The following is a 10,674-nucleotide window of genomic DNA, read 5'->3' as shown; positions in this document are numbered from 1 at the left end:
TGCGGCACAGGGTAAATGTATATTYTTGATTACCAGGGCTGTGAGGTACTTTGTAATAACTCCAAATGACTCGTTAACCTTTTGAAAGTCYAGGAGCTGACCACGGCACAAGTTCAAATCAACTCTGCAGCATTGGTGCAGTAGAGCACACTCGCACATTGAGGCCAATACACCCCCAAAGCATCAAGATTCACTGCACACACATAACACATGAGAGTAAGACAACCCCTCCAGGGCACTGCAGTTATTCATATATTTGCATGCTTTTATTTCTGCTGAGAGCACAAAAGGATGCCCATGCTAAGCCTGGAAGGCCACTGGAGATAGTGCCAAATCAGATTTTAATATTCGAGTTGGTTTTTGTAAAAGAAATAGAGGAATCTGCTCTGGTGATATCCAGAACAAAGTTTAACTGAGATATCTTAAAAGGAACCATCTCTCCTCCTCCCATCTTTCTCTTATATAGCCTGTACCTGTAAAAATTTGGATGCTGAATGAGATTTTCATACAGTTCTCTCTATGCACTCAGGAAATCCTGCCCCAAAGTACAGGGATTTAGGAGACCCTATATGCCAGGGAACAACCCAAAGTATTTTCACCTCCTGAAAACTAAATTGCAACAGAGGTCCATGAACACATGCAAGGGAAGATTTTAAGGGTACCAGGCTCTGTAAGAGGAGCATGAAATGACATGTACCTATTGTGAAGGAGGTGTTTGGTTTCAAGGGAAAATTAGACAAGGATAAAACCAAGTTACTCAGGCCTAAAACCTGCCTGTAGATGTGTGTGGAGAGAGAACATGCATGGGCATTTAAGTCACTGAGAAACTCAGCCCTCTGTGGTTACTAGTGAAAAAGCAGCAAAAGCCACTAGGAAACACCAGCCAGCCACTCCAAAGCCAGTGCTCAGGCCAAACATGAGAATTTGTGGTGACAGAGATGCAAGTCTGTGTCCTCACTGTACCTGAGGCAATGGCCACTGTGAGCAGCCAGCTTGTTTAGTTCAGGTACCACCTACCCAAGGACTGAGGGAGCCCAGGAGGGACAAGGGGATTATCACCTGCTGAAAGAACTGGTGGAAGGAGGCAAGTAGGTGAGCAGTTGATCCACTACCCCTGAGTACAATCCAGGTCCCTCTGTAATGCACTTATGCAGTCTTGGGGTGACTTGAATCAGGACGCAAATGTCAGTATTCATATAAGGGAGAGTTCCTTATATTCCCACATCTGAGCTCATTGCTGGGATCGTCTTACGCTACACAAGCACAGCACCTGACCAGCAGAAAAACATCGACTCTGTCTGCCTCCCATCAGCATGGTTAAGGCATCTTCATGGACAGGTGGTCGTGTTCCTTGTCTTTATATCCCACCCAGAAACACAGTACCATGACATATTGCCACCCCAGGAGAGCAAGGAACATCAATGCTTATTCAACTCTAGTCACATAAGCAAGAGGCTCTTCTACGGAGTTACAAGCATGTTCTTGGCAAGATACACACAGCCCTACAGTGTCTGGCATTTCTACAGCAAGAGGGAAGTCCTGGCACACATTTACCTTGAGCGCAGCAGTTGCAGCCCTTCTGGCTCCTCTAGGGAGCAGCTCACTATATACCCTAATTTGCACTCAACATTCTACATTTTTTCAGTTTTTGACTATTGTGAATAATTTCAGTGAAGCAGGCCCATTTTTCCATATAAATTATAAATATGATGGAACATACTAATCACCACAGTCAAAACAGAGGTGGTCCTCCACTGTAACAGGGATCATTTGCTTCTACCATATAAATTAGTCATTAATCCTCAGTGGGACCTCCCATCTCACTCCATGGGGACTCAGGTTTTTTAAAAGCCTCTGCTAAAGGATACTGACAAAGGTTTTTGGAAATTAAAGTACATTATAGCAGCCAAAGCTACATGCCCTACAACTTCTTCACAAAACCTTGAGTTGGGAGACATTCCTCCCTCAGAAAACTGAGACAATTCTTCTCTATCCTATTGCATGGAGGCCTAATTTCAACTTTTCCTCTTAGTTTAAAACTTATTTGTCCAGCAGAGCAGGAATTAATTGGCTGGAGTTCCCCAGGTAATTCCTGCAACCCTTCTCAATACCTGAACTCACACATTGCCTTGTGCTGCTTAATACCAAAGGTTGTGCTGCTTAATACCAAAGGTGGGTTAACTGTGGTATACAAGCTACTGCTTTATATTTTAGCATTTTCATTTTTATGAACTTTTAGAGCTTATGGCACTAATACCTGGTGCTGGGGACTTACAACTTCATTTTATTGACTATTGCAAAACACCTTCTATTGACACTTCAGCTTGAGAATGCTACCTTTGAGACAAAGCACATGAAAAGGAAGGGTCAAGCATTGCACAGTGCTTTAAGTGCTTTAACCTGTGTAATGCCAAGTGCCTGCCACTTGCAATTCTGTATTGCCTTTCACTTGCAGCTGTGCAACCCTAGTTGTCATGGAAGTATTTTTCCCTGGTGTTATCCTCATGGCCTTGCACCTACAAGCCCTGACACTGTTTTTAGGCAGGTTCTCATGGGAAGCAATTGTCAACAGCATGAAAATCACCTCTTCTTTCCCCCAGATTCTTTCGGAGATTTTAGTTTAGAGTAAAACCAAAATGTAATGAGTAACAGAGTAGAATTACCCTATATATGCACAAAAGCTTGGAAACCAGTGTCCAATACCTGCATCTAATCTACACACAGTACTCAAGATGCAGATGCATCAAGGGTTTACAGATAATGATGCTGTTTGGGCTTTCTTCTTTACCTAGTAATCCCAAAGATTTCGTTTGCTTTTTTGACTGTTACTGAGTACTAAGCTAATGTTTTCATTCAAATATCTACCTCAAGCCCAAGAATTTGTTCCTGGTCTCCTAAGATCTTATCACTGTGGGTGTGAAATTTGGATTCTTACCACAATGTGCTTCACTTGACATTTAGCTACATTGAATTTCATTTACCTATCAACTCATCAGTCTGTCCTCATCCTTACTAGTTGGAATAAGTCAGTATGAGCAAGCTTCACTTCACTATTTCAGTGCCTTTCCTAGGCTGGACACAACACTGAGCATCATGGCTCCCAGCTGAGTTACTTGTGAAGTTCCACTGAAAAATCTAACCATTTACTCCTACTTTTTCCCCATCTGTAACCAGGTAAAAGGGCTTCCCTCTAATTCCATAGGATCATCCAGGATCATCAAAAGCCTTTGGTAAAAAAATCTGCCAAATGCCTTTTGGAAATTCAGGTAGATTACAACAGACCTCCTTCTCCACATGCCTGTGGACTCTTTCAAAGAACTCCGTAGGTCTTGTGGGGCAGGACTTCCCATTAAAAAGCCTGGTTTATACTCTCCCATAATATCACGTATCCACATTTCCACTAATTCCGTTTTTTATTATAGTTTCTATTAATTTTTCTTGTACGTAGGTCCACCTTACTAGTTCAGAATTCCCATATGCCCTTTGTTTAGAACTGATATCACATTTGCCACCTTCCAATCTTCAAGTATCAATGCAACCTTTACAAGACACCAGAGTGAGCAATATCCTCTTTTGCTTTCTTTCTCTAATCCTCTTTGGCATCTCACAATCTCCAGCATTGTGCCAGTATCTTTTCTGCTTAAGCACTGAATTGGATTTCACAGAGACTGGATTTGTTGTTGTTGTTGTTTACCACTAAGCAATTTTTAACATGTAATACACACCAAGATCACCATTACAAACTAGGATTCCTGCCTATCAGTTGGAATGAAAAAAATGCAGTTACAGAAATTGCAGAGGAAAGCCTCAGCTTTATTCACTTCACAGCTGTGAGAAATACATGCCAACACTTGTAGCAACGGGCAGACTTCACCATTTTACGCCCAATGACGTAGCCCTGTGACCAAAGGAAAGCAGCTTCTGGCTCTCAGTACTAAGATTTACTAAGAGGAGGAGACCTGGAGTCAGTGACAAGAAAGGTTGTCCAGTCCTTCAAAGGGGCCATAAAAAAAAACAAAAATTGTTAGCCAAATAGTAGTAAGGAGAGCTATGGGCTGCTTACAGGTTTCCCCAACAGCAGAGGGAAGGTGAGTTGTCTGAAAATGGTAGTCCCTGGCTCCGTTACCATTCCAGACAGACCAGGATTGCAGGACTGCTATGATTCAGAGAAGATCCTACTGCAATCCTTATTTAAAGAACATCCTTTAACCAAACAAACACTTGTGAATCCTTCCCTGAACAGCCAAAGAGCAAAACCAAAATGAAATAATATTCTACAAAGCCTGAAGCACCAGGGCCAAAAAAGAGCTACGTCCACACTGCACTTAGGACAGTGCTCCACTTCCTCCAGGAAACCCAACTGAGAGTAGCGCAGCTATGTGGAATCAAGAGAAGCGCTTCTACGTCCCCCTAGGATGGGAAGCAGAGGCATTCCTCTGCCTTCAACACTCCTTAAACAGGCAAGCAGAAATGAGAGATTAAGGAACAGCTGTGTTTAAAAGCAAATGACTATCATATATCAGAAAGCAGTATCTAAAGCTCCTTTTCGTCGTCATCACTCCCCGACGAGCAGATGCTCTGTACTAGCCAGCTCCCAAATCTGAAATGTATGACTGAATGGAGGAACTGGTTAGAACTGGATTACTTAACTTTTTTCTACATAATTCAAGAGGAGTGCATTTCAACCTTTTTTGATTTGCTGACTTCTAAGAATTTCCCAGTGTAGGTGGCCAACTCCTGTAGAGCAAGTTTAGGCCTACTGACAGTAGCATGCTTTTCCAGGCTCTCTCTTGCAGATGCCTCAGAAGCAGCACACAGGTCACCAGGCACGTGCAGACAAAAACCCACTGTTCTGAAGGCAGTCCACACTTTGTTGCTGTTTTAAGTTCCTGGATTAACTTCTTTGAGAAACTCCATTTGAGCTGATCACTTCTCACTTTAGAAATCACCTTTCCCTGCCCTATGGGAATAGCCACAAGTCAGGGCAAGAGAGCAGCTGATATCTTCAGAATGTTTTCGTAGCAGGTAAATTCAGGACACTTCTGGTATAGGAACAGCAAGGGGCTCTTAAGTCTACCTACAGCAGAAACACTATTCTTTAGCAGAAGTGTGGAAACAGAAGGCAGTGCTGTATGTGTGCAGAAACAGACTGCTGTGCACCAGAACACTGATCCATTACTTAAGGCAAAATAACCTCTAGTGACCAATACCCCAAAGCTAAGAGTAAATACCACGGGCTATTTTGAGGGTCTAGTTCAGCATCACAGAGAGAAAGAGCTCTATTGTTATTAAAGAACTGGAGAATGTCAGCAAAGGGATACAGAGCATTCCTTATTTATAACTTATACATGTTATTTGTCAGTTTTGTAATAATACTTAGTTTACAAAACACTATAAAAAGTTGGGTTTGTAGCCTCTTCCTTGTGTTAGGCCTGCAGCAGAAGGTCTAGAAGTCTGTACTCCACAGTGCAGCCTCACATTTCACTCCTTAGGAGCTTCCTGGAAGGTAGGAACCAACACTTCTCATGTCAAGCTAGAAAGACAAAACAGAGATAAGACTTAGCAGATAGAGTGCCAGAGAGTGCAGAAGGCATTTCAAAGTATAGTCAGTTCTCAACCTCTAGTTGCAAAGGACCAGTGGTAATTTCGCTTCCTAGAATATAAGAGTCTGAAAAGAGTGCCCCAGAGCCCATGCTGCTAACAGCCAGAAGTAAGAACAGACTTTCAAGTTGACAAGGATGAAATGTACACTCAGCTGTGTCTGGGAAGTTATTAAAAACTCAGAGCAAGTTTAATAATGGCTCTGTGTTATGTTCACAGACACCAAGCCTTTATACAGGTCCTGTGAAAGGGCAGCAAAGAACTCTTTCAAAGGGTTTGTTTTTCAAAGAATTCCTTATTCTTTCCCAATGCAATAAACCATTCCCATACATTTTTATGAGAACCAAGAACTCTGTCACTAAGTTGTAGAGGCCTAAGTAAATCAAAAACATATCTCCAGCATGAAAGCAATGACCCTGAGAGTTACAATCAGTTAAAAGACCAAATGAAGTTTAAATAGCATATTCATCTATAAGGATGCCTTATAAATTTTTCTGCATACATCACGGAATAGGCAATATCCTGTATCACTAGTACTCCACATAGAAAACAAGGAAACCTGACTCCTATTAAAAAGGAACTTAGACAAAGCCTTGGACAAAAAGGCTTTTTAAAAAAATCAGCTAACCAAGCAACCAAAAAGAAACCCAGCAAAAATGTTCAAAGGCAGCAGAAAAGCTCCAAAGTCTTCCTGGCTCCAGATATGGTTCTAGCAAGCATTTGAAATAAAAGCGTTATGGGTTAGAACAATCAAAATGCAAGATGCCAAGCAAAGTTACAAGCATTTTAACTTTTAGAATAAGATTTTTTTTCCAAAGAAAAAAAAAATCATACATGACATAGCTAAGCGCTGAACATGGAGAAAACATTGAAGTGGATACTGTTTCTCACAAAAAAGCATTATGTAATTGTAATTAGAACTGTTATACTTTTCCACTAAGCAGGCTTATAAAACTTAGGACCAAAAGAGCTAGAAGAAAATAAACCTTTCTGTAACAAGATAATTCTTGTCAATAACTCAATAAAATGAAAGAGCAAGAGGGGAAAAAAAAAGACAAAAAAAAGAGAGAAATCATCTTTGAAAACAGCTAATTTTACAGCTTCACTGTAGTAAAATGTTGCCTGTTTTGACTGTTCTCATACACAAAGTTGGATCCTCCTTACCTGTCAATCAAGGAATCTCTCATGTTTGTAGCAATGGTACTTGGCTGAGCTTCATTCAGTCTGAAGACACTCTCAATAACGGAGAGTTCAGTACTGGTTGTATCCAGCCCACAAAAGGCACACCAGTCATTTACAACCATTCCTGCTGCAATGACCTCACTGCCACGATTCACTGTTCCCGCCTGGCAAAAACAAACCATTAAGAGTTACCATGGTACACTGACAGCAACACACTTTGTTATGTTTTCTCATTACAAGTCTTCAGTGAAGGGCCTCAAATCACACTCCTGAAAAGAGATTAAAGCTTCTGCCATCAATAAATTTATAAAGATTTTAGATAAAAAGTTGGAGACTAATGAAAAGCCTTTAATATCTGGAAAGAAAGCTGTGAAATTCAATAAAATAAAACCTCATGAACAGGAAGCATAAAGTTAGAGCTATCCTAAAATTCACAAATCCAACTCAACTAACTAGGTTGTTGCTGTTCTATTCAGTAGGGAAAGGATTTTATGACTGGAATTTTTAAAAAGCTGCCTTTGGCCAAACCACAGACAACCTCCTATTCTGCATGAATGAATCAGCACTGCTTGCACAATCCCAGCAGAGCAATGTTTCAGGAACAAACTAAAAGTGCTATGCAGCTTATTCAAATTCAGAAAAGACAGGGAAAGTGTCTTAGAGAAAATGCCCCCTTCAAGTCTTCTCCTCATTTCCCACTTGGAACAGCTCTGCAGAGAAAACAGTATCAAGGAGCCTGTGAGGAAAACAAAAAAAAAAAAATCACGTAGAAAAAAATCAAGACGTAGAAACATTAAAACTGAAAACTAGGATGGAAGGGAGCGGAGAAAGAAAACACACACTCTTACCACGAGTGGGACCTGAAGCAATGAAGAGAGTTCATCCTGATCATCAATTGAGGTTTTGGGGTGCACAATTCCTCCTTGATTACTAAAAACACAGTAACTTCCTACCAGCACCTGATCTGCTACCGTTTGTCTGAAAACCTCAACTTTTAGTACATCTGCCAAGATCTCTTCTGTCTCCTGCAAACAGAAAGCAAGAATAAAGTCCTCAGCAAAATGGTACTGTAGAATTAGAAGTCAAGCTACTCCTGCACACAAGCATCAGCTTTGAAAACCTGCTCACACTTTCACAATCCACTGGAATTCAATCGTTATATAAATGCTTAGTCGTCTTCATCGTTCTTTATACTCCAGGTTTGTTTCCAGTTATCTATGCATCCTGAGCTGAGAGCTGGAAAACTATAAACACAGGTTTGTCTTTCCTAAGAAACGCTCTTTCCCCCACTTTTTCTGGAGGATGCTGTCAATACATGAATCATTTCAATACCTGATCCCTGGGCGTGCCCTGTGAATCAGTCTTCTCTTGTCCTAGATCTAGGACACGCCTGAACAGTGTCTTTCTGTGCAACTCTAGAGAACTTCCTTCCCCTCCAGATAAAGCTCTCCAGGTTTTCACTGTAATTTATTTTGACTTCTTCCTTTCTGGCCATCTTACTTACTTTTTAATACTATTTAAAACATATGCTACAAAGACCATTGTCTTTTCCTTTTGCATTCCTTATGCCAATTCCCATTTCCCTGTCACCTTTACCACAAATTGAAAACAAATAGCCTAAGGACCTTCATTTTCTGTAGTCACACTGCACACCTCTGTAATGCTACTAAGATATCTGCTCTCAAATGTAAAGTGGCAGCAATATTCTCTCCAGTACCATGTTTTAAATTTTCATGGAAGAACCTTCCAGTTTTCTTCCACTCAACTGTCTAAATATATAGTAAATAAAAAGTCTGTACCCCACTACTTCCCTGTCCTCCTTCAACACTGTTGGAAATTTCAGCTGGATCAGCAGCATCCTCTAACTACTGCTATAACCCTGACCAATCCCCTTTTTATGTTCTCTTTAACTGATTATTACACACACACACACTCCTTTTTATTCAGTCAATTTCACATACCCAAAGCAAATTGCACCTGATAATACACTCCCACATCCCATCCCCTCCCTTCTATAAACACCATATACTACAGCAAGCCGAAAAAGAGGGCACGGACTATACTCGGGGAAGGGTCCACCTCTACGAATAAAAATTAACTGTAAAAAAGGACACAGATCAACTGAATCTGAGTCATAAATACAATATCCAAGTTTGTGATTTCTTTCCTTAGAAGAAAGGAAGCATGAGGCAGCACATCCTCCTCCATGAGCGCTCTGCTGTTAGCATAATTCCCCAGATACCTAACTACAAACTCAAACCGTAGCTTCCAAATCATTTCAAATGCATTTGCTATGAATTTAAAAGTGTAAGAGTCATATACCCTGTCAAGATCTGGATGAACAAGAGCTACATAGTCATTGCAAGTAGTAACATTGCCCAGAGCTGAGAGCCGCTCTTCTACTCGCTGAATTCGTACAGAATCTGGAAGACTATTGCGGATGTGTTGAAGCTCTTGGTCTGTTGTACTGCTTGGGACTAACAGTCCATGCCTGTTCCCTGAAAGAAAACAATAACAAAAAGGAATAAAACAAGTTCTGCATTAGATAAAGTAATTTAAATACACGTTTCCACTGGGCTTACTACTTTCCTGAAGTTCATATAATGCTTTGGAATTGTCCTTGCTCTATCCATTCCTCCCAGGACCAGAATTCAGCCCAAGAGAAATAATGTTACCATTTAAAAATAAAACAGTATCACAGACAATGGGAAAACTGGGAAGAAATAGACTTACCTCAAAGTAGAAATCAGTAAGCGGCAAGCAGCACTACCTTTTATCGCTTCTCTTATTCAACAGAACTAGAGGAAGCATAAGGTTCTCACTGAATCACTTTGACAAAGATCTTCCCCTACAGATGCTGATCGTCCAACAAGTGTACAGATTCTGCTCGTTTGCATTACTTTAATATGGCAAAGCAATGAGGTAGAATGGACAAAAAATATTCTTTTCACAGTAACAAAACTCAAGTCAGAAAGAGGTGAAAAGCTTTTCTTTGACTTACACATTTGTAATGCCCCCTGCCTCCCCCCACCTCCAGTGCTGGCTATGAACCATTAACCTTCAGGAAAACGGAACAACCTTTCCCGGTTTGCCAGAAAGCAGACTTACATGTGTCATCAGCCCATCTTCATGTGCTGAAATGCAAACGCTCCTCCTTACCCTTAATCTTTCTTACTGCATAAAATTTGGGTTTCCCAGTTTCACTCCTTTTCCTTACGTGCTTGAAAGCCTTAGAATAAAAATTCCCTTGGAGGAGTAGGTGCTGCCTGCCGTACTCCCCACCACAACCAAACCCACAGTATTTTAGAGGGGTTTTTAGGGTTTCCACTGGAGCAGAGGCAGCTACACAACGCCGGCCGCGGCCTCTCTCGCACTAAGGAGCCGGAAGCGCCCCGGCCGCGGCACCTACCCACACACATGCGGCCGATGATGCGGCAGCCGGCGATGGAGGCGTGCACCACCGGGATGGTCCCGAAGAGCTCCCCCTCGAAGACGCTGCAAGGAGGAGGCGCCGTTACGGGGCCGCCAGGGGCGCGGCGGGGGGGGCGGGGGGGCCGGGCGCGGGCGCTGCTCGGGCCCCGCCGCGCCGCTCACCTGTAGAAGTTCTCGGAGCCGCCGATGGCCACGAGGCAGTAGGCGTTGGTGAGCTTGGCGAAGCAGCCCAGCTCGTTGTTGTTCTCGAAGCTGGCGCGAACAGCCATGGCGGGGCCGCGATCGGGACCGGGACCAGAGCCGCGACCGGGACGGGCGCCGCCGCTTCCGCTTCCGCCACTTCCGCTTCCGCCGGAAGGCGCGGGACAGAGCCGTCCCTGCCGCCGGCCGGCAGCTCCCCGGCCCCGGCCCCGGCCCGGCCTCGCCAGGCCCCGCGCAGCCCGAGCCTGCGGCAGGAGC

General features: G+C 42.7%; 1 protein-coding gene across 1 annotated transcript; it reads right to left on the bottom strand.

Moving 5' to 3' along the window:
• Positions 1 to 5,249: 5,249 nt before the first annotated feature.
• Positions 5,250 to 10,554, bottom strand: EIF6 (eukaryotic translation initiation factor 6). The gene is made up of 6 exons (XM_026055902.1): positions 10,378 to 10,554; positions 10,193 to 10,278; positions 9,106 to 9,281; positions 7,632 to 7,808; positions 6,766 to 6,947; positions 5,250 to 5,533 (listed from the first exon to the last, which is right to left on the bottom strand). Exons 1-6 carry the CDS (start codon positions 10,482 to 10,484, stop codon positions 5,524 to 5,526), a joined length of 738 nt encoding a protein of 245 aa, XP_025911687.1. The 5' UTR covers positions 10,485 to 10,554; the 3' UTR covers positions 5,250 to 5,523.
• Positions 10,555 to 10,674: the final 120 nt, after the last annotated feature.

The sequence above is a fragment of the Apteryx rowi genome, unplaced genomic scaffold (assembly GCF_003343035.1).
Source record: "Apteryx rowi isolate R43461 unplaced genomic scaffold, aptRow1 scaffold_0, whole genome shotgun sequence".
Lineage (NCBI taxonomy): Eukaryota > Metazoa > Chordata > Aves > Apterygiformes > Apterygidae > Apteryx > Apteryx rowi.
Note: the sequence above shows the minus strand (reverse complement) of the source record. Positions and strands in the feature narration are given on the sequence as shown.

Excerpts from the sequence above, each read along its gene's own strand:
- EIF6 (XM_026055902.1), bottom strand. The coding sequence starts at position 10,484 with ATGGCTGTTCGCGCCAGCTTCGAGAACAACAACGAGCTGGGCTGCTTC. Across the intron at positions 9,282-10,192 it reads CATCGGCCGCATGTGTGTGG|GGAACAGGCATGGACTGTTA; the intron begins GTAGGTGCCGCG and ends GTTTTCTTTCAG. Across the intron at positions 7,809-9,105 it reads TTCATCCAGATCTTGACAGG|GAGACAGAAGAGATCTTGGC; the intron begins GTATATGACTCT and ends TTCTGTTTGCAG.